This window comes from Halichoeres trimaculatus, unplaced genomic scaffold (assembly GCF_033239565.1).
Source record: "Halichoeres trimaculatus isolate MK-OKI-2021-1 unplaced genomic scaffold, fHalTri1.1 fHalTri1_scaffold_2, whole genome shotgun sequence".
Lineage (NCBI taxonomy): Eukaryota > Metazoa > Chordata > Actinopteri > Labriformes > Labridae > Halichoeres > Halichoeres trimaculatus.
The window spans coordinates 35846986-35874957 of NW_027437180.1; the positions used below are offsets into that span (position 1 = coordinate 35846986).

Sequence of the window (27972 nt, forward strand, 5' to 3'; positions counted from 1 at the left end):
GATGCCTCCGTTTCTTGCGTACGCGCATGCGCAGCGACCCCTCTCTTCTGATATTTTATTTACTCCTGAAACTCAAGATGGCTCCTGTGAATGTCTCGGTCCCTTAGCAAATCGAGGATGCAAGTAGCTGCCGGAAAAACAACTTTTCCCCGACCACCGTGTCCCCTGGAGTTCACTTCGTATGGTGCGGAGGAGGCTTTAACGGTCGTCTAGGCACCGAGCAGCCATTGGAGCCCCGCGAAACCCTCTTCAATCCTCCAATTTGGAGTAGTTTCGCGAAGTAGCTCTTCTCCTCGCTGTCGCTGTCTGTCCGAAGCGAGGTTCAGACAGGCAGGCAGGCAGCTCATCCAAATGGCCGAACCGAGAAAAGTGCAATTTGTCACCCTCTCGGCCTTCGCAGCTGGAGCCGCCGCGGAGTCTAGGAAACGCCGGTTGGAGGAGGAGGCCGACTTCAACTTCGGGAGAGCCGGGGAGGTCGAGGCAGCGACCGAGGCAGGAGGAGGTGCTGCCACCGATGATCGCCTCGGCAAACCCGGCGACAAGGACAAGGCTGTAACCGAGAAGAAGGCGACAGTGCGGCTCAACCTGTCCCTCTCCGAGCCTGACGACCGCTCCTCAGTTGAGTTTAATTACGGCGAACTCATTCAACATCTCCAGGTTTGTTCCCCTAGTTTTATCAACATAACGTGAGTGACGGTTGAGAGTGAGGCTGGAGTTATTTTTATGGCTTTGGAAAGTGTTAGTGTGGACTTGTCATTGCTAAGTAATGGAGTGGGGGAGTGCACCTTGTCCTCCCGTGGCTGAAAGTGACCACTAGTACGCACACAAAAGACAGCAGCAGTCTTTTTTTTGCCAGTTCACTCTATGAGCTCTCCAACTTCAGCTGCGCTCCAACACATTTTCACGAAGGACCTCATCCCTTCGCACCCGTACAGATAAAGCTTATCTTGTACTGCTACCTGTGTCCTTTTCATTCAGACTTGCCCAGCAACAGCCCAGTCACACAGCCATTACAGCAGTTGGAAACGCCACATGCAGTTTGGCCCTGTGGCTGCGGGTGATAGATAGATGAGAGAGCATTGCTGATGGAAGTACCAGGATGTAGCATGGGAGCAAGGCAAATGTCAGAGCTGAGATCAAAGACAGGCTGCTTCCCTCGACTCTCAGCAGCTTCTGATTCATTGTTTTTAATAAATGAGGAGAAATATGCGAAATTTAAGTTTGCAAAACATTGTAATAAAAAGAATATAAAATACACATGGCAGCAGAAGGGTTGGCATGCTGTGTTTTGAATCTTTTGGATTAGGATTTTGAATCTGCTGACATGATTGTGACATGCTCCTGGTGACTTTTTCCAATAAAATCTTTAATAATATTACTGTCAAACTGTTTTTAAGTATTAGTAGCTCTGATGTCAGAACATATTAACAAAACTTTTCTTTTTCTTTCAGGCAAAGAAAAGTCCTCCAGCTCCGACTTCAACCCACAATCCAAACGATCCTTTCAACGATGACGAGAAAGAGAGGCTCCAAGTTGAGGCCATGGCGAAAAAGTTTGAAAATAAATATGTAAGAGTTTTCTATGAATGATATTTTACTCTAATTACCCACAACACCCACTTTTTAAAATGATTTTCTAGTTATTTTCAGTTAAACTTGTTTAGTATTGACACCAAAAATCTGATAAGGTTTTATCAACTGATTAGAAGAGTAAACTTTTAGATCATCTATGAATGACTCACATCATAATACAACTATTTAGACTTTACTTGTCTTAAATATCAATTACTTTGAATTTTATTTGTTTTATAGTTACGTAATTAAATCGTGACACAATTCTTTATACACCGAAAATATATCAGACAACCAAAAAGAGCTTTACAACCTGCACAAAAGGTAACTCCATCTACTCTCAAACTCTTTAATGGATTGATGGAAGATGGATTTGCAAAATTAGTTTTACAAAAAGTTGAAAACAAATGAAACGAAGTAAGAAACACATGACGCAACAGACTAAAGTCACTCTTAGTTTTCTAAGTTTCAGATCTTTCAGTTTAGGTTTAGTTATTTTTAAGACCTTTCTAAGTAGACTATTATAAAAAGCTTTTTTAAAAAAATCTTTTAAAAGATCTATGACCAGCATTCATAGTGTGAGTCAAGCAAGTTATGGAGAAATTGTTCTTATGATGTCAAACCCTCCTGAAGCATTTTTGCAGCACTCTCTCTGTCAGTGCGCCAAACATGTACCAGATGTTTGCATTGTGCATACTAACACCAGGTGCTAATAATTAACATATTTTATAAGATATTTTTATGGCCTTTTCTGCTTCTATTCAAAGAGAACAGGACAGTTGATTGAGCAAGAAACCAGGGCCACCCGCTTGAATGTTAACCCCATGGGGCTAGGTCACGCTACCTAAGCTGCTAGGTCATACCATCACCCCAGGCTCCGTCTTTTTAAAGCATTTGTGTTCGACTTTCATGGGATGAAAAGCAACGTTTTGAACTCCACTTTTGTTTTTTGTTTTTTTCTCAGGGTAACTCTGGGAAGAAGAAGAGGAAGGACAGAATGCAGGACCTGATCGATATTGGATTTGGCTATGATGAGACGGACCCTTTTATAGACAACTCAGAAGCTGTAAGTAGCCCTCAGTTTATCAATAATAAGCTGTGTTCTTTTCCTGTCTGTTGTTTTTTTAAGTTACCTACCATTTTTTTCTGCATTATTCCTTTTTTTGTTTGATATTTATTCCCTGACGTAGAGTTTTGATACAGTGATTGGGTACAGTGACCCTTCCTATAGCCAACCTGAGGCTGTCATCTAAATCCTCCTCATGACTCATGGATGTATACCTGCTCCTTGTGTCCTTGTCGTCACTGTTACTGTTTCTTGCAAAGTTTCTCTCCCTGTTCGATTGTAACAGCTCACAATGCTCTCTGTGTGTATTCTCTGTCGTTATATGATAATTGTTCTGTTGTTTTGATGTCTGTTCTCTCCTCACTCACATATTTGCAGCGCCCGTTTGACCCCCTTTCTCTGTTTTGATATGCTCAGTAATGGAAAAAAATATTTCATCAGTGCCCTGGGGGATTGGCTTTTTTTTAGAATTATTTATTTTGGCTCACAACAAGTCATCCATTCCCACTGGCCAAGAGAAGAGCGCTAGCTGCCTTTGAAATGTTTACAAAAACATTATTAGTTACCCAATATCTTCTAAAATCCCGCCGCTTTTGTTGCGTTAGAGGATTTGTTGTTTTCTAGATTCCTGTGATCTTCTACCACAAACTCTCTGCTGTTTTTTTATTTCTCTCAGTACGATGAGCTGGTGCCTGCGTCTTTGACCACAAAGCTGGGAGGATTTTACATCAACACTGGCACGCTGCAGTTCAGAGCGGCTTCGGACTCCGAGGGAGAGGAAGACAAGGTGAGACTGCCACAGCGGGTACATCACAGAACATGAGGGAAATATTGTCATACAGGGTTTAAGAGTCACATTGTGAGGCCTGGAAAAGATGAAAAGAAACAAACATTTTTAGACTTACTCTGTGTTCCAAATTATTATGCAAGTTACATTTTTATAAATATTTTTAAAACTATGTTAATGGTCATTTTCAAAGTTATGAAAAAGTCTGATAGTGAATTTATTTCTTCAGATCTGTGGTTAAAGTTACTCTTTTAAACAATTTGTTGAATTAAAATGATATTTTCTACAACATCAGTTTTGTTTAGATTAGTCAACAAAACAAGACATTTAATTTCTATGAGATATTACAAAATATAACCTGTAACTCTTTAAAAACCTTTCCTTTTTCCAACTTTACTGAGGCTCAGAAGTTGCTGGTCAACTGATAAAATGTGGTTTCTGATGATTTCTCCGCTAACACTGAATGCACCACTTTTGAGGAACATTGCTCGCCATCATCTTCCGTATTATTGACCACAGTTCATCAATTGGGTAAAGATTGCGTGAGCAGGCAGGCCAGATAATGAGGTGATCGTCTTTAAAGCGACGAGATGCTGAACAGTCCTGGGAATAACTGAGGCATGTTACGCTGCATCATCATGCATGAACTCTTGTGTGTCGTCATTTTGGCTGATCGTCTTTTCCACATAGGAAGGAGATTTGTTTAGTGATAGTGCAGCCACTCAGAATTCATGCTTACACCATCCTGAACACAGAACGGAGAGGAGAACTTAACACTACCAATGTCTTGTTGACGTCCCAGTTGAGTTGGTGCAGCATGGCCACACACACCCATCTGATCCATCTAGGGTTGTCGAGCATTCATCAGTGACTATAGCTTTGGAGAAGTCCACTTTCATGTGTCCTAGAGCCCACTCTAGCTGTTTTCTTAATATTGGTTTCTTCAATTAATGTTTTGTCTTTACATTTTGGATCTTTTGCCTTCATCTTACGTCATCATGGTACATCATCCAGCCCCATAGCTTCATAAGTGTCCTTTCTGGCTAAGGGTCTGGACAGTTTACAGTAGGGATGTCCCGATACCGATACCAGGTATCGGTATCGGGCTGATACCAGCCTTTTTTCAAGGTATCAGTACTCGTGAAGGTTGCAGATACCAGCAGCAGATACTCTCGGCAAAAATAATCCTACGCCAAGCAAGTCCTCCTCGCCACTAGATGGTGCTAATTGCTGCAGTTTAATGCCACTGCAAATGAGCGTCAGGTCCTTTACAGACAATATGAATGAACCAAGGAGAGTTAACAGTTTAACTTTTTTATTTTGCACTTAAGTTTACTTAAAAAAAATACTTATGCTCTGACAGTTTTTAGTTTTATTGTGCGCTTTGAATATATATATTTTAATATTTATCAAAAATTCTAAACTTAGAGAGAGTTTTTTTGTGTTTTATTTGGACTTAATGGCAGAGTGACTGTGCTGCCTTTGATCAAAATGATCTGTCACTGTATGTTTTAAAAGTACAAGTAGTATCGGTACTCAGTATCGGTGAGTACTCCAGAAGGAGTACTCGTACTGGTATCGGTCTGAATAAAAAGTGGTATCGAACATCCCTAGTTTACAGCTCGATCAGAGGTGTCAAAAGTATTCACATTCATTACTGAAGAAGAAATATAGATACTTGGGTCTAAAAAAACTTTTGTAGAAGCTTAAGTATCAACTGAAGTTTGTTAATTAAGTAAACGTGTAAAATAACTGGTTTCAAAACTACTTAAAGTATAAAAGTAAAAGTAACTTAAAGGGGGGAAAAATGCTGTTAAGGTCAAAAGCTTAGGCTGTGCCACAGGGGCCTGAGTCTCTGCCACAGACCACGGACATCTTCATACTTTGCTTCATATGTCTGTTCTGTCCTTGCTGAAGTGTGGTGTGATTTGTGTCATGTGCAGGTGTGATGGATTGAGTACAAACCAACAGTGTGTTGGAATGGTTTTACTTTTATAAATCTCTTCCACCCACAATCAAATTAATTATTTCAGGATTGCATGATTTCAGTGATTATAGGATAGGTTTCTACGATTCTGGTGTGTCTTTTTGAACGATTACAAGCAAAATGTGAGAAGTAGATACCCTAAATTTTTAATTAAGGTAACAAAGTATTTTTACTTAATTTCTTGACACCTCTGAGCTTGATAATGTTCAACAAGCTTATTCTACTCTGGGTTTCCTCCCATCCTGATTCTTTTTGAGGTATCTCTTTATGATTTGTAGTAACACTGTGACTTCTTTGCTGTATTATTTTTAGATTCCCCCTTACTCAGACTCTTGACATTTGACCGTCTTCCTCTTTGCTTGGGTCACTTTCCTCGCCTGTGGTCGAAGTTAAATTGGACTTACAGAATAATGTAGAACACATTGATAAAGGATGATTTAAAGCTTTGTAGACCCAAACAAAAAGGGTTTTGTTAAAGCACACTGTCTTAAATACATCACACTAAAACAGCAGCCTTGCAGACCATCAAGAAAATATCACATTTGAAACACAGTGTCGTTTACTCCAGTTGATGGGAAGGTCCCTAAAAGGATGACTGTTCTCTGATATCATTATACTAACAAGAAAAACCGAGGCTGTAAATATGATAAACTGTCCATCTGCCCAAAAATCCAGCAGCTGTATCTGAATACAGTCACAGAAAGCTGGATGCATGAGTATAAACTCTTGTTTAGTCATTTTTCTCATGCACTGAGATCCAAAAAACACAACAAAAAAAAACAAATAACCCTGATCTTGTCTTGCCAAGTTCAGTGCGGCAGAACAACACTGGAACAGAGCGGACAGATGGTGGGAAAGAAAAGGGAACTGTTTCAGTGGCTGTGCTACAAAAGGATCCAAAGTCTGTTTCTATTTCTCAATATTGAAGTCAGAGCTGCACTAACGATGCTTCATTAGACAGTAAATATTGTGTGATTGCCCAGTGGGTCCGTTTCATATTATCAGATGATAATTGCCATGTATGATGAGATCAGGAGTCCTCGTTGTGCATGTGATGTCCCTTTAACAGAAGCTTGATTTAAAGGTCCCATATCCCGCTCCTTTTCTGCAGTTTAATAAGGATCATTGATGTCTTCATGAAATGGTAGTTACATGTTTTGGTCCAAAAAGCCAATAAATCAAGCACAGCAGCATTGTTTCCAGGCTCTCATAGCCCCTCTGTTCAGAACGCTCTGATTTAGTGGGCGTGGCCTTCAAATGTAAATGAGCCACCGCTGATACCGCCTCGCTCTTCAGCGTCACTGAGAGCGGCGCTACGAGCTCCGAGTGCACAATGTTTAGAAAACAGCGAAGCTCGTTTACCGTAACATTACAGGCTAAAACAACAGGCTAACAGCAGCTAAAGTTAGCATCCTGAAGCTAACACAGAGACAGGGGGACACTGAGGAAAAGGTCTTACATCTGCTCCACAGCACACAGCATTTAAAATACTCACATTTCCAGGGTCAGAGGTTTGTTGGTGGATGGTTGGTAATGCGCCTGGATTCAGGACCAGCCTATTCGCTAGCCCTCTGTTGGACTGTCCAAAGTTAGAAAAGCAGTCGGCCGTGAAGTGACTAGCACACATGCACAGTTTTACTGAGTGTAGCTGGCACATTTCCTTGATAAATGAACTCTAGACACTTAGTCTGTCTTCTTCTGAGATGGGAAGCTTGTGCATGGAACTATGTGGCTGTTTACAGCCAAAAACAAAGCAGTGATGGTTCTTCAACTTCCGCATTCTCCTCCCAAAATCCCCCAAATCCAAGCAGCTCGTTTTAGGTCAGGATTTTACTTTCACAAGCACTACTAAGTACAGGTTTTGTCATTAAATATCATATTTTGTGGGCTAAAAGACTTAATAAAGTGATTTTTGCATAATATGGGGCCTTTAACCGACACTCACCTTCAGTCTGAAATTGATCTTTTACCACTGTACCCTGTCGTCAACGGCTTATTTGAGATGAGGATTGTTTGTGCTTTTGTTTCAGAAGTCGGGTGAAACCAAGGAACAGGTGATCAAGAAGAGGAAGAAGAAGGAAGTAAACAACCTGGAAGAGAAAAACCTGAAGAGGAACAGCGGGCCGAAACAAGGGTGAGGATCTGTAAATAGACCTTGAAGAATATAAACCATCGAATAAGGTCACATTTAAATGTCACACACACACATTGTTGTGTTTTTTTCCTCTGTGCTTTTTAAAAATGCCACCTTGAATCTGTAGGACGCTATAAATATGTGATGACACACTTACCTGTGCTAATAATCCTCCAGCCTGTGTGACATTATGCTCCCTTTCTTTAGCCTGAATCCTCTCATACATCTATCATGAGGCCGGGATGTGCTGACTGTGACTTACTCTGACACATCAGCTACCTTCTAAGAAACGCTGCATTATCCACGCTCAGTCGGGCCGCACGCCGCTGTCGCCCTTTTAGCACAACTTCTGAAAATAGCTGCAGCGGTTGGCATTGTGCCTTTATGATACAGATGATGGTTTATTTGTGCAATTTCCAAGTTGGAATGCAGGTTAATCCTTTAAACCCTCACAGCTTCACCCCCTCTCAAACTTCTGAGTCGTTGGACTTGGGTTTTATTCCCTCTTGTTGCTCTCTTTAACTAAACCTTCAAACTTTTTTGTGTCTACTTCTGTACGTAACTCAAATAAGCCTGAAGTTGTCTGTTTGTAGTTACTTCCATAAGTTGGAGGAGTTACCTATTTGTGATTGGAGAGCAGGATTAAAATATAGACATCGGAAATTGATACTTGATATAAAAAGCTAAAAACAAGGCGTCTTCTTCTTCTCCTTCCCACAGAATGACACCGCTCCACCGGCCGGAGAAGAAGAAGAAGAAGAAGCTGATGAAGGACTCGCTGTATCTGGCGGCCATGCTCCGCCGCTTCACCCGAGAGAAGGAGGACATGAGGAAAAGAAACCCCAACATGGCTCACCTCGCCCTGGTGGGAGGTGCAGCCAACAAACCACACTCCACCAACTCAACCAACCACCTGTTAGCGTCTGACTCCGCCCACCTGCAGGGTGGCACACCTAGCAACGACCTCTCACTCGCCGACCTCACCTCAGATCCTGCCGTGATGTCACTGCTCGGCTCGGCCAATGAGAAAGAGCTGCAGGATCTCTTAGGTGACCTGGACTTCAGCTTGCTGGACACCGGACAGCACCATGCCATGGCAGCCGCGAGGGAGAATGGCATTCTGGGAGTAGGTGTTCCAGCTCACAAAGGAGCAGCAGGAGGTGGAGGAGGCCCAGGGCGAGGTCTGGGGTCTTCCAGCAGTCTGTATTCCCCACCCCCGCTGCCTGACGGACTACCTGCTCCTCTAACTAAACGCATCGAGGACCTGCGGGCGGTGAGTCAACTCGGGCCGGTCTGTGGGCGTCTGCAATTACCTGTGAAACCTCTTGGCTGAAGATAAACACAAACGCCAGTCAGCTCAGGAAGTGGCACTGAATGTTTATTCTTGTTGCTGAGTCCAAGCGGGAAAGTCTCCCCTGAAGTAGAAACACAGCTGCAGGCTGAAGCCTCCGGGTTTTTATGTAACTACAGCAGCAGGGTTTGCATCACAGCCGAGGAGAGGCTCCTATTTTCTTGTTGCTCTCGTAACTCGGCTCACAAGTCAATCCGAGCCAGAGAGATTTGTTTCAGGTGTTTGTAAAATATTGGAAAAGAACATTGAAAAGAATGATGAAAGTGAAGAAAAGAGGATTGAAGAGGAAGGAGAGAAATAGGTGAAGAAATGTTTTTGAAGAAGACTTCCAAATATAACTTATGATGGAAGCTTGATCGATGTAGCACAAGTTAGATATGTGTTTTCTTTAAAAATTGATTTTCTCTTTGGTTTTTGTTAGAGTTTGAAAAGTGTTTATTCTTGCCTTATAGTTTGGAGTTGTGGCTTGTTAAAACGGACTTTGAGTAAAGTAAGAGGATCAGCTGAACATTGATAGTCGACACTTGCTTTGTATGGCTAAATATGCCAGGAATCCAGTCATTATTGCATCAGTTTAAGTCCCTGTCAGGAATTTATAAGTGATCTTGAAATAGTCACATTTATAAATACTTGCCAGTTTATAATCCACAATTTGAAATAAGATTAGAAGCTTCAAAATCAGTTTATAAATACTGTTTCTCAGTTTTCTTGCCTGGTCGTCCAGGACACAAATTAATTTAAAGTGCTACTCCGGGATGGAGCAAGTTGGGTCCTATCACAAGGTTTAGGGCAGAAATTACCCCTACAGCAGTATTTTTGTGCAGCAGAAGCCCAGAGCGCTCGCACCAAACACCCCCTCCCTGCTCCTCTGCAGGTTTCCTCTGCACTCAGACGGGGCCATATTTTACTTGACCAAAAACACAAATAAACGGACTCCCACTGAAAAAATCTGATATTGGTCTGCATTCACGCTTTATTTAGAGAATTTTCAGCACGTTACTTTCACACAAAAACACCGCTAAAGAAGGCTCTAGTTCTCATCGTGTCTCTTCGTCCTGGCAGACTACCTGCATTTGTTTATATCTGGCACGCCGCGCACGCGGACTGATACAGTAAGCGGCGAGCGTCTCGTAGCCAGCTGTGGCTCTGTAGCGGAGGTAGCGCCGTTTTACGACACGATGAGGACTAGAGCCTTATTTAGCGGTGTCTTTGTGTGAAAGTAACACGCTTAAAATTCTCTAAATAAAGCGTGAATGCAGACCAACATCAGATTTTTTTCGGTGGGAGTCTGTTTATTTGTGTTTTTGGTCAAGTAAAATATGGCCCCGTCTGAGTGCAGAGGAAACCAGCAGAGGAGCAGGGAGGGGGTGTTTGGTGCGAGCGCTCTGGGCTTCTGCTGCACAAAAACACTGCTTTAGGGGTCATTTCTGCCCTAAACCTTGTGATATGACCCAACTTGTTCCATCCTGGAATATCACTTGAAGGCGCGTAGACCCAAAGCAGTTTGTCTAGGCACAGCACGCATTTTATTGCGTTTCCACAGACTAATCCCATGACAGATCCCAAAATAACCGAGAAGAGCCGTCCCACTTTTTGAGACCCTTTTGTATAGGTGCCATGTCTTCCATTTGTGCTCTGTGTTCACTCTGTCATGTTTTTCTTCTTTGTTGGATTTATTAGCGGGGTAAACTGTGTCACCCTGCTACAATGTCACAATGTCTATTTTTTAACAGCTGGGGCTGTCAGCATCCAGCTTACACACCGCCCACCACCAGAGGGCACAGTTTGCTGTGGAAACACAAACAGGACCAGGCTTAACTAAAGCCGCATTTCCACCAAGCAGTCTGGGTCGGTTCAGTACGGTTTGGCACGGTTTGGTACAGTTAAGCCTGATCCTGTTTGCGTTTCCACAGCAAACTGTGCCCTCTCGTGGTGGGTGGCGTGTAAGCTGGATGCCGAAAGCCTCAGCCGTTAAATAATAGCGTGACGCCGTAGCAGCGCAACACAGTTTACCCTGCTAATAAATCCAACGAAGAAGAAAAACGCAACACAGTAAACAAAGAGCGCAGATGGAAGACATGCAGCATTTCGTCCTCTCTGTGATTGGCATGTAGCTCTTTGATACAAAGAACAATCAAGCTTTGTTTCAGAGAAGTCTGTGTGCCGCCAGGAGAAATGCAGCCACTGTTGCACAGGAAGTGGCGATTCTCTCCACCTTCCGAGAGCGGATCGGTTCAGTCTTGCACCCAAACGGAAGGGTCCCAAAAAAGTAGGCTGGCTCATCCCAGTTTTGAGGATCTGTCCCGGGATAAGTCAGAGGAAACGCCACAAAATGCGCACTGTACCGAGACGAATGGAACCAGTCTGCTTGATGGAAACGGGGCTTAAGCCTGCTGTCAAAGTTAAGCAGTAAGAAGCTAGCTCTGTCCTTTCTTGGATTTATTTTGTAGTAATAGACACTGGGGCTGAACTGACAAAAATTAAAAACGACATTACAGCAGAAGAAAGATTAACAGGAGAGTGATAGAGCACAAGCTAAAGGCTAACACAGGGGCTAAACTGTTTATGCTAATGTTAATTCCAACCCACAGTCAGTAGTTATTCTGCAGTGGTCTGTTCAAACTTGAGAGTCTATCAATAAAATGAAGAGTGAGGTTACGTTAGCTCTGCTTGGTGAGGTTGGAGTTGGTAGATGAGCACTGGCAAGATTCACTAACGTTAAAGACATGTATGAATCTGCTCACCTTTTGGACACTACACTACAAACTGAGTTAAAAAGCTTTGACTGTTGTCATGTTTCATAACTTCAAATTAATATATCATCTTGCGGCTTTGCATCCTGGGAAAATTGTCCAAAACAAATGCCCACCTTTACGACGGTAGGCGACAGAGCTCATGGGAAACAGAGTCTTCATCCTGGAAAAACAAAATCATTCTGGCCAAAAGTGTCACATGCAATCAACGACAAACAGATCGCCCTCGCTAACCACTGATTCAGAGAGGAGGGTTTTTGTTGGGCAGTGGAAGTTTCCTGTTTGACAGACTCTGATTTTCACATGACTGTAAATGATTTTGACATTTGAAGAGGGACTTGTAGCAACAATTTGCTGGAGCCCAACAGAAGTTTGATCTCTGGATTGGAGCCTGAGTCTTGAACTTCTCGTCTGAAGTCCTGCAGTGTGTGTGTGCCCAGATTTCTTATGAGAGTTTGACTGGAAGCTCTCACGCTGGCTAAATGCACCAAACCAAATCAAGCATAATTTAAAGACCTCGTCAGGAGATGGTTGTTGAAACGACAGGTGAAGGTTAGAGTGAAGCAGTGTGATGGATTGTGTCTCTGTCAGTACAAAGCCCTCAGCGGCTCCGTATCACAGGTATATATTTATATGTATTTGTGCTGTATGGAACAGCTCGGGGATGCTGACTCAACCTTTTCTCCCACAGGCCTCGCGGCAGTTTGATCAAGAGGGCAGGAAGAAATTTTTCACCTTGGACATGAATAACATTCTCCTGGAGTGAGTAGGACAGCCTTTAAATCACCGCCTGCCTTAATCTCAGCGCTCTCTTCCTCTTCCTCTTTCAGCGTTTCTCACTCATTTTCAGCAGATTTTCCTCTCCACCTCTCCTGCTGTCTCATACCCTGTAGTCCTCTCTCTGTCACTTCTGGCTCCTCATTTCCATTCCTCTCGTTCCACTTTGCTCCCACACTCCTGTAATTTTGTGCAGATAATCGTGTATTATGTTTAAAAATCTTCCTCTTCCTCCTTTTTTATCCTCGCAGCATCGAACTGCAGGTCCAGGAGCAGCCTCCTGAGATGCGCTCAGACATCTACTCGCATATGGAAGCGTTCGTGCCGTGCAACAAAGAAGCTCTCCTCAAACGCATGAAGAAACTGAGCCTCAACATCCAGGTAAACGAGTCAAAGAGAAATGCTTCAACACATCTTTAGACACGAGGGAGAGTCGCTGCCGTGATGGAGACAATATAACAACACGACCTTTCTCAAGTCGGCGTTGAAAGAAAATACACAAGGGAAAACTTTAAGGACAACCAGAAAACCTTGACAGCAAGGAGTATTTTAATAATCAACACTAATACTGTTTAACGAATGCAACCAGTGAATCTCCCAGAAACTGTTGAAATCAAAAGGTTTCCCTTTTAATCATTAACTAATCAATTCTTCCACTGCACACCCTAACTGATCAAAAATAACCCACGTTTCCTTTTTCACGCTATTTTAAACTGCCTTTCACTCAGTTTTTTTGCTCCTCCCCGCACACAACACAAACCATTGTTGAATCCACACAGAAAAATGCCCAAAAAAACAAAAATACTTAATGGATCAATAAAAACGCTGGTATACCAGGAAGAAAAGTGACAAAAGAAAGAAGATCTCACCCAATCCTGGGAACTTAAATCCAAAGGTAAACCCTTCAGCTCCTGGCGCACCCTCCTGGTCCCTGGAAAGGAATCCAACAGGAGCCAATCTGTTCCCCACGCGTAAACTGCCCTCCAGTTTCTTTTATTTTATATTTATTTTACATTTTATGACTTATTTTACCGGAAAGCTTGATACTTTTTTTTTTTTCCAAGGACTTTAACGTTCACCTGCTCTATTGTCCTTTTTCCCAGCGATTCTCCTCTCCAACTCTTCCTCGACGCCACGTCCTTCTTTTATCATCTTGTCTTTTATTTCCCATTTTTGAAACATAAACCCTGACAGCCGGTACCCAATATCCTATCTTTCCATTTTTTACAGGGATTTACATTTTTATAAAAAAGAAAAGAAGAAGAAAACCAACCTTTCATTTTATTAATTGAGCCTTTTTCAATTTCATTTATTGTGATACTTCTCTTATTTAAATAATTTTTCTATTTTTGGTGACACTGTCACAACAATATCTTAAGTCTTATACGGTAGGGCTGCAGCTATCAAATATTTTGGTTTTCGAGCATTTTACTGAAAATTCCATTGATTAATCGAGGATTCGGATAAAACAAGGTTTTGTTAAGTTAAAGAACTACTATTTTTTTAAATGAAATTTTGTTATAAAAAAGTGGAAAAGCAGTTGACTTTAGGTGATATATTCAAATTTTGAAGCCATCTGATGAGATATTAGACATTTTAACTAGGAACTAGACATTCTTGACAAGATTATGAGTCTTTACAGTGTTCAGGCTAAAATGATGATCCCTTCTGTATTGGACTACATAAGGCTACTTGATATCTTTATCCATTAGGGATGGGTACCTTTCACATTTGAAACGATACAGTACTGATGCCTGGTACCTGGCAATTGGTATTGGTACCGAACAGTACAAATTTTCTGTACTGTTTTGTGTTTAGGTGGTAAAAATATCAATTTGTTACCTTCCCAAAGGAGGTTATGTTTATGGGAGAGTTTGTTTGTTTGTCTGTGAACAACATAACTCAAAAAGTAACAAACGGATCTTGATGAAGTTTTCAGGAAATGTTCAAAATGGAATAAGGACTTTATTTAAAGAATTCTTTATCATTGTGAGATAGGGCTGTTTTCACCATATGTGTATATAACTCCACCATAAATGGTCGGATTGCTTTGCAAAACAATACAAGACAAGATCACCATAATTTCTAACAGATGCAAAAGTACGATCCAGATCCTGACAATATTCTAGATACTGAGATACAGAATATGAAATTTGTACTGGGTCATCATAATTTTCAACACTGTCAGGAAACAAATTATCGTACAAACCTGCAACTAACACCAAATTGTAGCAGACAGTCTGCTGAAAGGAAGTACAACATTAAAGTAAGACTAAAGTGTTGGTGACAATCACAATATGTCTGGTGGAGGTCTGCGCTCTCTGGGTGCTTTTCTAGTTTGATAATAAAATCTCAAAGTTTTCAATTTAACATATTTATTATTCAGTTTATAACATTGCAATGCTGTGTTCATGTCCAGCATAGAAAAAATCGCAGACTCTTCCATTTCCTCACAGTCACAAAGATGCGCTTAGGTACCTAAACTTAGTACCACCTGATTTTGTGTGAATCTGTACACGGTACTAAAGACAGAATTCAGTCAGTACCTACAGATTAAATTTGGTATCCATCCCTTTTACCCATAATTGACCTGTGAGCTAAATTTGACAACTGCTCAGTTAGCTCTACTAAGCTTTTGTTTTGAATCTTCTTCACTCTGTGCTTTGTTTTACAGACTAAATAAGTCGCTAAATAATGTAATCACCTAATTTGTGTAACAAGCCATTTCAGGATGCTGAAGGAGGGAGGAAAAACATTGTAGGAGGGACAGAAAGCGTGCAGTAACACACTGTTAATGTGTTTACAACCACAAATGAACTTTGTTTGACTCTTTTTTTAATTGGGTCTGAAATGTAGGTAAATATAGCATCAGCTCTGTGTGCCACATCAAAAGTTTCAGCCCTATTATCCAGATAAAATTTTTATTCTTTATGAATCTAGGAGAACTATAACCCTCCATGATTCTGTCCTCGTGTGACTTCTCCTTCACCACAAGAATTCAGATGTCAGATATGTTTTTATTTGTGTAACGTCTTCCTTCCTGTTTATGAACTTCTCACTCCTGTTGCATCATACCAAAGATTTTTATTGTCCCTGGTGGTTTGAACGAACTCAAACATGCTTTTCCTTCACCACACCAAAATGCTCGTGGGGGATTCTCCGTCACAAACGCCTCCTGGAGTTATCTAAATATATCTCAGAGTGCTTCCTTTAAACTTTCCGTCTCCTGTTTGGGATATTTGTTCTCGTACTTCTGAGCGTTTGAGCTGCAGCATTCAGCCTCTGATGTTTAACCCAAGATCTGATCCTCTGCATTAGTTTTTTGCCTTCATGAGGCCGTTTTCACTGCTTCAGACGTTCCTGTGTGGGCTGAACGAAGCCGCTAAAACAGGCGCTCAAATGTCTTTTGTCATGGATCATTTAGAAAGTGTTGACAAAACAAAACAACATGTCAACGTTTTTCACATCGCCTGTTTCTCTCTTTCTTCCCTCGTGACTCCCTCCCACAACTTTTTTATTTTTCTCTGACCTTGTTTTCCTTTTCTTCCTCCTCCTTTTCTTTCTCTCTTCCTCTCCGTCCCTCAGGATGACCGACTACGGACGCCTCTGTTGAAGCTGAAGCTGGCGGTGTGCAGCGTGATGCCGGAGCAGATCGCCAGATACAACATGGACTGCATGGCCAAGGTCGCAAAGTAAGTAAACCCTCTGCTGTTAACCGTCTCTTGATACCAGATTATACCAGTTTTCTGCAGTTTTACCTGCAGCGTAAACATCAGCAAACTCAGCTTCTGACCAAGGAAAATGATCTCCACCAGGGGGCAATGTGGGGGAAATAAATCAGGATTTTTTGATCTCAGGATCTGGATTTCATCAGGATTGATTTCATATCAAACGATAATAGTGGTTGATGAAAACATGATACAATGGGTCTAAGTGTGTTTGTGTGTGTGTGTCCTTCAGGCAGCAGTCAGAAGAGGGCGATAAGAACGGCTCAGAGGAGGAAGATGAGGAGAAGCCCGGGAAAAGAGTGATGGGCCCTCGCAAGAAGTTCATCTGGGATGACAAGCTCAGGTAACGAATCTTTGAGTTTTTTTTGTCTGAGTGGCAGGGCTTGACATTAACACCCACAAACTCGCCAAATACGCGTGGATTTCAGCAGTGGCGAGTAACACCATGGTCAAGACGAATGGTGCTGTTCAAACTGAGCATCAGGATGGGGAAGAAAGGTGATTTAAGGGACTTTGAACGTGGCATGGTTGTTGGTCTGAGTATTTCAGAAACTGCTGATCTACTGGGATTTTAACCCACAACCATCTCTAGGGTTTACAGAGAATGGTCCCAAAAAGAGAAAATAACCAGTGAGCAGCAGTTCTGTGGGACAAAATGCCTTGTTGATGCCAGAGGTCAGAGGAGAATGGACAGACTGGTTGGAGCTGATAGAAAGGCAACAGTAACTCAGATAACCACTGTTTACAACCGAGGTCTGCAGAAGAGCATCTCTGAACACACAACACGTCCAACCTTGAGGCAGATGGGCTACAGCAGCAGAAGACCACACCGGGTGACCCTCCTGTCAGCTAAGAACAGGAAACTGAGGCTACAATTCACACAGCAACACCAAAACTGGACAATAGAAGATTGGAAAAACGTTGCCTGGTCTGATGAGTCTGGATTTCTGCTCCACATTCAGATGGTAGGGTCAGAATTTGGCCTCAACAACATGAAAGCATGGATCCATCCTGCCTTGTATCAACGGTTCAGGCTGCTGCTGCTGGTGTAATGGTGTGGGGGATATTTTCTTGGCTCACTTTGGACCCCTTAGTACCAACTGAGCATGGTTTAAAGTCCACAGCCTACCTGAGTATTGTTGCTGACCATGTCCATCCCTTTATGAGCACAGTGTACCCATCTTCTGATGGCTACTTCCAGCAGGATAACGCTCCATGTCATAAAGCTGGAATCATCTCAGACTGGTTTCTTCAACATGACAATGAGTTCCCTGTACTCAAATGTCCTCCACAGTCCCCAGATCTCAATCCAATAGAGCACCTTTGGGATGTGGTGGAGCAGGAGATTCTCATCATGGATGTTCAGCCGACAAATCTGCAGCAACTGTGTGATGCTATCATGTCAATATGGACCAAACTCTCTGAGGAATGTTTCCAGTACTTTGTTGAATCTATGCCACCAAGGATTAAGGCAGTTCTGAAGGCAAAAGAGGCTGATGGGTGTATTTATTAAGCTTTTTTATCCAACAACAAAATTGTGGCTAGTGAAAATACTGAGTGGCTATTAACTCTGGGAACCACCAGCCACTGTGGTTGGTGAGCAAAAAAGTTAATGTCAAAGTTAATATCAAGCCCTGCTGAGTGGGTTTGACTCTGTCACACTATCAACGCTGTTTTTTTCTTGTTGGTTTCCACTGTCGGTTTCACATCTGGTTCACAGGGCTTTCGTTAACTTCTCCTGGGAATCCAACCCAAAAAACTCAAGCAGATTTCTTCCTTTATGTTTTTATGACTGGCTCATGGTGGCATGTCTTTTTTTGAGTTTGTGTTCAAACTCAGCCATCAATCAGACTTTTCTCATCCTCCTCTGGTGCAAGAACTGGCTTTTTTCGCCTTTCTTGACCCCTGCATTCACAATTATAAAAAACTGTGGTTAAAAACATGGTTGTTAACTGAATTAATGCCTGCCTGAATGAAGAAATCCAGAATAAAAGAAGTGTCTAAATGAAAAGGGAAAAACCTTGAGGCTGACTTGCAGTCGCTTTTCAATCATGGCTCATTTTCATAATAGCCTCCGTGTTTAAAGAGAGTTTCTTTCAGGTCGTTTTTACCTCCAGCTCGCTGAAAAATAACACTCCATTCAGTCATTATGAGCTCCACACCTGCAGCCTAATTTCCACTTAAATACTGAATGGTTTGTGCTGAATGATCATTTGTGTGTGTGTGTGCGCAGGAACCTGCTGTGCAGTTTGGTGCGAGTGAAGCTGAGCTGCTACGAGATGGAGAGCCAGTGCTCTCTGTCCGTGGAGGACTACCTCAAGGCTTTCCTGGAGAACGAGGTCAAACCACTGTGGCCCAAAGGCTGGATGCAAGCCAGGTCAGTGTGTGTGTGTTTTTATCAGTGTGTTCATCTTCTAATGCAGCTCCTTTATCTCTAAGAGCAACATCCTGCAGGTTAATGAGGGAGATTAACAAACCATTTGGATTTTCTTGGATGAAGACTGCATTTCCCATGAGCACGGTCGTCTACTGTTTCAAAGACTTGGCTCTTCCTAAAGTGTGCATTTGATATGAGCTATAGATCTTCTGTTTTTACAACTTTTCTCTGTTCATGACAGGATGAGGAGCTTTGAGGTAACTTCTCATTGTAGAAATTCTGATGGAGTCATTCTCATTAATAAAGATTTGATTCCTGTTTCAACTACAGCTATAAAAACCAACAAGATCATCTCTGTCAGGATGTGGCACATGATGTTCCCGCCTTGAATTGCTAGAGCAAGGGTCCTCAACCTGTGGCTCTGGAGCCTCATGCGGCCCTGTGACTCCTTTCCAGTGGCTCCTTGTAGCTTAAAAAAAATATCAAAATAAAAACTTTTTTTTTGTCTTACAGAGGGTACTGATGTGTAACGACATTGCCTGGTTAATAAACATGGTTGATATATGGCAGGACAAGAAAAAAACTAAATTTTATTATTATTATCCCTATCATTACAAATATTATAGTTTTTATTGTTTTGTTTGCAAGGTTTTGAAATTTTTATACCGTTTAAAATTTTTGCGTTTTTTTAAGCTATTGCAATTTTTTTTGTAACCTTTGCAAATTTTAAACATATTTTGCAATTTTTCTTAATTTCAAAATTTAGGGACTTTTTTGCAAGTTTCGCATGTTTCAATTTTTTAATTATTGCCATTTAAAAAAAAAAATATTCTGATATATTTAAATTTCATTTTTCAATACTTCCGATTTTTTTTTTATCATCCCAAATTATTCCAAATTTTTTAAATGTCAATTTTTTGAATTCCAAATTTTTTGAATTTCAAATATTTAAAAACTTTACCACATGTTTTTAGTTTCAATGTTTTAAAATTATTAAAAATTTTTTAAATGTTTTTATGTTTTTAAATTTTTGCAAATTTATTAGAAATAATAAACTTAGATGTCACATGTAGAATTTGATAAAGTACAAAAAAATGTATGTCTTAACTTGTTTAGATAATTATTGGCTAGATTTTAACTTTGTAAGTATTTTATAGACCTTTTTTTCTTTATTGTGAGGATAAAGTACAGACTAAAATAGAATAGAATAGAATAGAATAGAATAGAATTACTTTATTGATCCCCAACTGAGAAATTGTTGAGTTAAAAAATATAAACATGAGCACTCTAGTTAAAACAAGATACAGCGATAAAGATTGTACATTTTGTTGCTCTTGAATGACTTTAATCCAGGTGAGCTGAGGTCAAATCGCTCTTTGGAAGTGAAGGTTTCAGACCCCTGTGCTAGAAAAAAAATTTCTCGGCAACTTTAATGTTGATACTTTGCTGATAACTTAAGAATTTTAATTCAGTCGAGTCAAACATTGATACAAATATCTCTGTCCTTTGACGTCGTCTCTCTGTGTGTTTATCTTTTCGATTCTCTCAGGATTCTGTTAAAGGAGAGTCTCTCCGTTCACTGTCACCTCACTGGAAGTCTGTGAGTATCTCACACATCCAATAATATTAACAAGTCGGGAATTTGAGACTGATCCTAGATGCATTTTTAAAGAATAAATGTTTAAATTCTTACTGCCATGTTTTCAAACAGAGTCAAGAGGAGAATGGTTCCTGGGCCCAAGGCCAAAGCCAAGGTAAGTTAAAATATAAGATTAAAGTCTTGTTACTGTCTTAGATCAAAGTCTTTTTTCTGAGATTAAAGTTGGGATTCATGGATCACAGTCAAATCCTGAGATAAAAGTCAGACTTTATTGATCAAGGTTGAAATTCAGAGATCAGAAATCTGACAATCCTGAGATAAAAATTAGAAATCAGAAAATCCAAATGATAAAATAAAGAGATGAAAGTCAGATTTTAAGATTACAGTTGTAATTAATTCTTAAATCAATGACTTTGTTCTGATACTAAGCTCCAATTTGTTTATCAAAGTTAAAATTTATGGATGAAAGTTTGTATTCTGAGATTAAAGTTGGATATCTGAGATCAATCGCAGTTCTCATGTTCCTAGATTTAAGTTTTGATTTTCTTTTAGAGCATGAAAATAGAAAGTTCCTGCTTTAAGGAAAAGGTTCCTGGTTCTCTCTGCCTCTGGTGTTCACTCACAGACTCGTGTGCTCTCTTCTTCAGGAGGCTCTCTGGATCCACAAACCTGTCACCATGACCTCCAACCCACCTCTGCTCACCTCCACTCCTGCTCTGACCTCCAACCGGCTCCTGGGCTCCTCCTCTTCTCCCCCAGAGCCCATCTGTCTGTCGGACTCTCTGGACGAGGATCTGACCGCCCCCTCTCTGGACTCTATCTCCCACGCTCTGGCCCTCCTCAGCAATGCATCCAAGGGCTTGGGCACCACAGACAGCCCGTTGTCTCCTCCTCCCCTGCAGATGCCTACCTCCTCTCCTCCCCCGGTTGCTCCTCACTACCCCTCTGCCTCGGTTTCATCCACGTCACAGCAACATTCCCTGTTGAAGGTGGAGACGGCCCAGCTGGCAGCTGTGTCTGCTGGAAACTATTCCACTACAACGCTGAAAACCTCCTCTTCTACCTCCTCTTCCTCGCCTCCTGCTGTCTCCTCCATGGCTCGCGTGTCGGCAGCAGGCCTGTCACTGGCTTCCAGGACTGCGAACGGTCCCTACGGCCCAATTAAAGGGTCAGGAACTATGAGCCAAACTCAGACTCAGAGACTCGTTACTATGGCTTCCCCCAATCACAGGCCCAGCTCGGTGCTGGCTGGAAGCGGTAAGCTGCACCCGCTCCCCTCCCCGTCGCCCCCCAAGCAGAAGCCTCCACCCACGGCCTCCCCGCTGCTCGCTCCTCATCAGAAAGGCTTTGTCAGCCCGGCTGGCATGCTCGCCACGATGGGAGCACCTCAAGGACTCGTGAAGAGCGGCGCTAAAGCAGGCGGCATCACAAGCAGCGGCCTCACGCCCTCTTCCTCCCCCTCTTCAGTGTCTCGCTCCAACTCCACCTCCAACCTGCAGTCCTTCTGTCCCCCCTCCCCTGTGTCGTCCTCCCCCACCCTCACCCCTCACACTTCACACTCCTCTCAAGGTAAATCACACACACCTCATCACCACCAGCCCAACTTCATCACGCCCATGCAGGCCACGCTCACCAAGTCCTCCCACAGCAGTAACTCCTCCCCAATCATCAAGCTCACGCCCCGGCCCCCAGCGCCCACCCCGCCTCCTTCCTCCTCCCCATCCCCGTCATCCTCACCCTCACACCCGCTCCCCCATCAGATGGTCTCCTCCCAACAGCAGCAGTACCCACCCAAAACCTCCAAAACGTTTCGGCCTCCTTTCAGCGTGTCGAGCTTCGTGGGAGGTCAGAAAGTTCAGCTGAGCACGAGCAGCAGTAGCATCAACAACAACAACTCAAACAACAACAAGGGAGGGGTCTCCACCGTCTGCAGCCTCCCCGCAAAACCTCTTCTGTCTCCTGCGCCTTCAGTTTCAGCCAATCACGGGCAGAGGCAGAGGATGGTGGGCGGGGCTAATCAGAACTCAAAGGCAGGAAACGGTTGGGCAGCTTCAGGAACTTCGGCCACGTCCTCAACAACGTCACACCTCGCACAGGTGGGAGGAAAGCGTTCAGGAAGTCAAACTTTCTCCTTTTTGAGACAGAAACCAGATCTTGAAACGTCTTCTGTGTCTCCTGCAGGTATCAACAGCAGGTTCCCCCCTCCTGGGCAGCCCCTCTACTCTGCCACTGGGCTTCGGCATGCTGGGAGGCCTGGTGCCCGTCTCGCTGCCCTTTCAGTTCCCCTCATTGCTCAATTTCAGCCCTCCAGGGGCGCCAGGGGCTGCTGGCATGGGCGCAGCCCCCAGCTCCAACTCAGGATACCCCTTAGCACAGAGCGACCTAATGGGTGAGTGGGCTCAAAACATCACGATTAATTTAGGATTTAAATTTTTAAAACAGCTCCAGTCAGGCTCAGGTTTATTTTTCTAACTGGTTTTTGTGAAAGTCTTTATACAAACCTTCCTGATCTACGGGTTTTTCAGAGTTTAGTTGAGTCTTTAAAGACGTTAATGAGGCAGGAAGGGTCGAAGAAAAAGGGTCTAAGTGAAAATTTAAATATTCATACACTCTACTACTATACAGTCTACCAGCACTAAGTCCAGCTGTGTTACACATCATCATCTCTCTCACCCTCCCTCCTTCTTTCCTTCCCTCCGTCTCTCCTCAGATCTATATAAGAGTCTCCAGTCAGGGTCGCAGGCTGCCCTACCTCCTCATTTGCAGCTTGCTTTTTCAGGTAATCTGCACACCTCTCCCTCTCCTCCCTCGATCTGTCCGTCACGTTGTTGTCTCTGCATCTTGTTTCCTTCTTCAGTGTGTTTCTGCATGTTGCTGGTTTCATCGATGCATGCTGTAGAGACACTCAGTCACTCAAATATTTAAAGAGAGTTAAACTTGGATGGCTCTGTAAGCTGAAAGAAAACATCAGTGTATGCTTTGACTACATTATTTTCCTTTGCTTAGTTAAAGGCGCTGAGAGGACTTTGAAAATGATCTTGAAATAGCCTCACTTTTACACTCATGTATGTTCATATCTCAGGATTTAAAATGAGATAATTGCATTAAATTTGATTATTTTTTAAGGCTTTTGCACACCAACAGCAATGCTAATACACAGAACAAAATTGCGAAAAACTTGGAAGCATCATATTCAATCTTTGCAGCAATTCTCCTCCATACGATGTCTTTTGTAATAGTTGTCTTGGTAGTTTTTATGTTTTTTGTCGTAAAGAACCAGGTGCTGGGACCAAAACTGCTCCCCCTGGTGGCTGGCTGCAATAAAGGCTAAAAAAATCCATCTCCCCACTCATTCCAGATGGGCTGTGGTCAAACTTCAAAAAATGAATACTCCTCATAGAAATGTTTCTCATGTTCGATTGTTGTGGTGATTTGAAGATATTATTTGGCTGTCTTGTATCCAAGTTCTCTTTTTTTCTGAAAAGTTTCGTTTTCATTAGTTAAAGAGGTTAAAAACGAGGCTTTACATCATGTTTAATGATGATTGACAGCTGTAATTCTCGTGTATTTTTGGGGGGATTGTAAAATATGTCGGGCAGTAGAGTCAGGAAGTGATTAGAATCTTGAAGAAAAATAATGATTATTATTTTTGTCACCCAGCTCCACTCAGATTCCCCCAGAATCCCTCATCTTCTCTACTGCCCAGACTCTGGCTGCACAAAAGCTGCGCCTTTGACGGGGTATTTAGGCTTCAAACAGTACAATGATAAATGGCGGAGCCACACTGTCCACTCTATATGCAGTCTTTGGCTGGCACATTAGCACATCAATTTTTTTTTTACCATAAATAAGAAATGTATTATTTTTTCAAACTCAAGACATTCAGTATTGAAATACAGAAAAATAATTTCTTTGGATCACATGAACTTTATATGTACAATGCATTTTTAAACATAACCAAGTTGCATTTGATTATTTTAGAGCTACTGTAACAACCTGGTGACAGACACAGAGCTCTGCAGTGCAAATAAATGAAGTGCAACATTTATTTAAGGAGCTTATTTTTCAGATGGAAAATAATAATAATCCTAACTGAATAGCACCTTATCGGCTGTGCTTATCAGCAGAAATTTTCATATATGCCAATACCGATAAACGTGCTTTTAAGCTTTTCTCAGCCAATACCAATATTGTGCCGATAATATCGTGCATCCCTAATGATAACATAGTTTCTGCACAAATGACAAAGGATGTATCTGGGTTTTAAAGTTTTAATGAAAAAAGCTTTTTGTACGTTATCAAACTACATATGTCCCACACTAGAAAAACCATATGCTCCCATGCCAGGTTATATTTAAATAACCTTAAATTATTACACCAGGTGACAAAATTTTTTTTTTCTTCTCTGTAATCTCTTCTTGGCTCTCCCTCCCAACAAATTTTACTTATCAAGAAAAAAACACACAAGAACGGCAGCTGTCAACCATTGTTAAAATGTGACAAAAACCCTGTTTTTAACCTCTTATAACTAATGAAAACAAAACTTTCCAGAAAAAAAAGAGGACTTGGATACAAGGTAGCCCAGTAATATGTTCATATCATTTCTATGAGGTGTGGTTATCTTTTAAAGTTTGACCACAGGCCATCTGGAATGAGTGGGGAAACAAAGACAGTTTTTTACCTATACTGCAGTCAGCCACCAGGGGGAGCAGCTTTTGTGGCAACATCAGTTCGAGCTGAGCAAGATTACATCCATTTTTTTTACAGTCTATGCTCTCCTTTCATTTGCTTCAAAACTAGAGTCACTGTTCTTACACAGTGGGTGATGGTGCTCATGGGAAATTGAGTCTTTGTCCTCACAGCGTCTTTAAGTCTTCAAAGCCTCAGATTGTTTGAAAATATCCTCTGTAGCTTCCTGAACTTCTCCTGTAGTTTTGTTTTGGCTCAGCATGTGATGAGCCAGCTCTCTCTCTCTCTCTCACACACACACACACACACACACACACACACACACACACACACACACACAAAGGCTAAACCCTTTTCTGTCCTCTGCTCTCAGATGCCAACCAAAGCCAGAGCGGAGACATGAAGAGGAAATCTCACTGACCAATAGCAGCCCAGGACGTCACAGCCCTGTGAACACACCTACCAATAGGAATCATCACTTTGATTGATTGACAGTCGCCTGGTAGGAAGGGGCGGGGCTTCACACCCTCTTTTCAAATGGACCTTAAGGAGAATCAGTTTATCCTCGCAACAAGTGGCAATGACAAACTAATTTAAGTGTATTTTCTAACGAACCGGGTATGAACAAGACGCGATGAATGACGAGAGAACTTTACTCGTTCTGCTTATTTTTATTTTTTCGTCAACATGTTTACATACGACTGACCTTGATCACTGTGGAATGAGTGCGAGCGAGGTGGTGATGGTACAGATGAGAGTACGCGGTGTTATTTGATTTGTATTTAAGCTTATGTGGAAAAAATAGGACTTTTGCTCTCGCAGTAAAAAAAGAAAAACAGAATGATTTTTGTTTTATTTTGGTCTCCCACGTGGGATTCTTTGTGTCCGTAGAAATGTTCTCGTTGGTCACCTCTGTTCCCACAAATGACTGTTAAGAAGTAGCTTAAATTAATATTGATAAATTATTTGTAATTTACACAGGGACAAAGACATGAGCGAGTGTGTGTGTGTGAGCTGTGAGGTTGATCTAAATGTGTGTGTGTGTGTGTGTGTGTACATAAAAAACAATATACTGTTAATTTCTTTCCAGATTATTCAGAACGAATGGGTTAAGATTTCCCCTTTTTCACAATAATGACAGAGTGTAAGTTTGGCGCCCCTCTCTTGCTCAGTGTGTTTTTGGTGCTGTTTTAATCACACTGGACCTTTTCTGGAAAAAAGACTTGAATTGAAAAAGTTTCGGGCTCCTCTTCTGGAGAGGGGAGCCGTCTGTGAGAGAGGGGGGAAACGTCAGGACCGTAGCCTACTTGAATTGTTTATTTTATTTCTTGAGTTAAGATATTTTTAATTTTTTTCCTCTCTGCTTATTGACTCAAAACAACTTAATATAACACAACGCCTTAGTTTATATTATAAAAGTATGAAAAAGATCTATGCAGGACTGTAAAACGCTCAATGCAAAAGTGCAAGTTGTTGCTTGGCTTCAACCTCTTCTCAACTTGTCAGTGCATTTCTGGAGTTGTGAATGTTTGTAGATGTTATTATGTCAGATGAGACTCCTCGTTTTCTGGTGTGTTGAGACAGATGGCAGAGAAATTTTTACTAACTGTGGCTGATGAGTGACAGCATCGAGAAGTGGCCCAAAAAGTCTATCAGGACTGTAGGGGGCTGTCTAGCACACTGGTCTGGACAGAGCAACATGTTTCTGACCATCATAGTTTGCCAAGCCGTGATTTGAGCGTTCTCTGCTGCCATGGTCGCACTTCAAACCGCGCTTGTAGTGGAGAACAGCTCCACTTCCTACATCTACTTCCTCGACAGTGACGTCAAAACGAATGACAGGTTGTTTGCTGGGGCACCAACCTGGGCGGCAACTCATTGGAAGTGTTTAGGGATGGATCATCGCCTTGCTATTCACAGAGGAAGACGTGGGCTTCCTTTTCCAGATTGAGGTGGCCAAGACTGTTGCAAGGCTGCCCCCTGGTGGGAAAAACCACGCTCTGCCATCCCCTTGGCCATTGCGGAACAGGTACATTTCGTAACGTGGCCGTCATCTTCTTCAGGTCTTTCAAAGCAGGTGAAATTAGGGGCTGTATGTCTGTCTTAATTGGCGGCCCCTCTGGATGAACTCGGGCTAGTGCTAAGAGAGATTTGAGAGAGTAATCCGATTCAAGGGTGGAAACGGCAACGCTGGCCAAGACACTGGCAACCTCCTCTAAGATTTCTTGGGATAGGCGTGGCCTGATCTGCCTAGCTGCCATTGCCCTCTCCACCCTATCCTGTTGTCCCCTGTGAGGCAACATCAAGACACATCTCCCCTTGACAGTTCTCTACTTCCTTCGTCTACTTCCTCCACAATGAAGTTAAAAGTGAATGACAGGTTGTTTGCTGGTGCACCAACCCTGATCAGGGACGGGTCATTGCCTGGCCTTTCTCAGCAGACACTGTTGCAAAGCTGCCCCTCGGTGGAAACCCCCTGCTCTGTCATCCCTTTGGCCATTGCGGAACCGGTACATTCTGTAACGGGGCTGTCATCTTCTTCAGGTCTCTAAACGCCGGTTAAACTAGGGGTTTGTCACAGTTTGTAGCCCCCTCTGGATGAACTCGGGCTGGCGCTCAAAGAGATTTGAGAGAGTAACCTGCATCTGGGGTAGAAACAGCGACACTGGCCGCGACACTGGCGACCTCTTCTGAGATTTCTCTGACACGGCATGGCCTGATTTACCCAGCTGCCATTGCCCTCTCCTTCCGCGGAGAAGTAATCAACCTTTTGCTGCTGTTCCTTTCGAGGCAACGTCAAGAAACATCTCCCCTTGACGGTGATGGTCTACGGCAGGCATCTCAACTCACGCCATGGTGGGCCAAGAGGCTGCAGGTTTTCTTTCCAACCAAAAACTCCACCAGCTGATTTCACTGATCAGTCCCTGCTCTCTGCTTGAAGGTGAGGTAATCAGTGAAATCAGCTGGTGGAGTTTTTGGTTGGAAAGAAAACCTGCCGCCCCTTTGCTCTCCATGGAACCAGTTTGAGATCCCTGGTCTACGGGGGAGGATGTATCCGGTGGAGCAACCAGGACACAAGCGAATTGCGGAATGAGATGTCTTTTTTTTTTTGTCTTCAGCTGTAGACTGCTTTTTAGCATGCTGAAGAAAAA

At 42.4% G+C, this 27972-nt stretch overlaps 1 protein-coding gene across 2 annotated transcripts; it reads left to right on the forward strand.

Moving 5' to 3' along the window:
• Positions 1–53: 53 nt before the first annotated feature.
• On the forward strand, positions 54–27703 carry ubn2a (ubinuclein 2a). Of its 2 annotated transcripts, none has more exons than XM_074689634.1 (17): positions 54–657; positions 1452–1568; positions 2536–2637; positions 3314–3424; positions 7442–7545; positions 8266–8818; positions 12341–12411; positions 12678–12807; positions 16012–16118; positions 16387–16497; positions 18388–18531; positions 20081–20131; positions 20243–20285; positions 20779–22227; positions 22313–22520; positions 22842–22910; positions 25194–27703. In XM_074689634.1, the coding sequence occupies exons 1-17, from the start codon at positions 352–354 to the stop codon at positions 25238–25240; spliced, it is 3723 nt and encodes a 1240-aa protein (XP_074545735.1). In that variant the 5' UTR covers positions 54–351; the 3' UTR covers positions 25241–27703. The 2 variants fall into 2 exon arrangements, with proteins under 2 accessions (XP_074545735.1, XP_074545736.1); XM_074689635.1 differs by having other exon boundaries at positions 7445–7545.
• Positions 27704–27972: the final 269 nt, after the last annotated feature.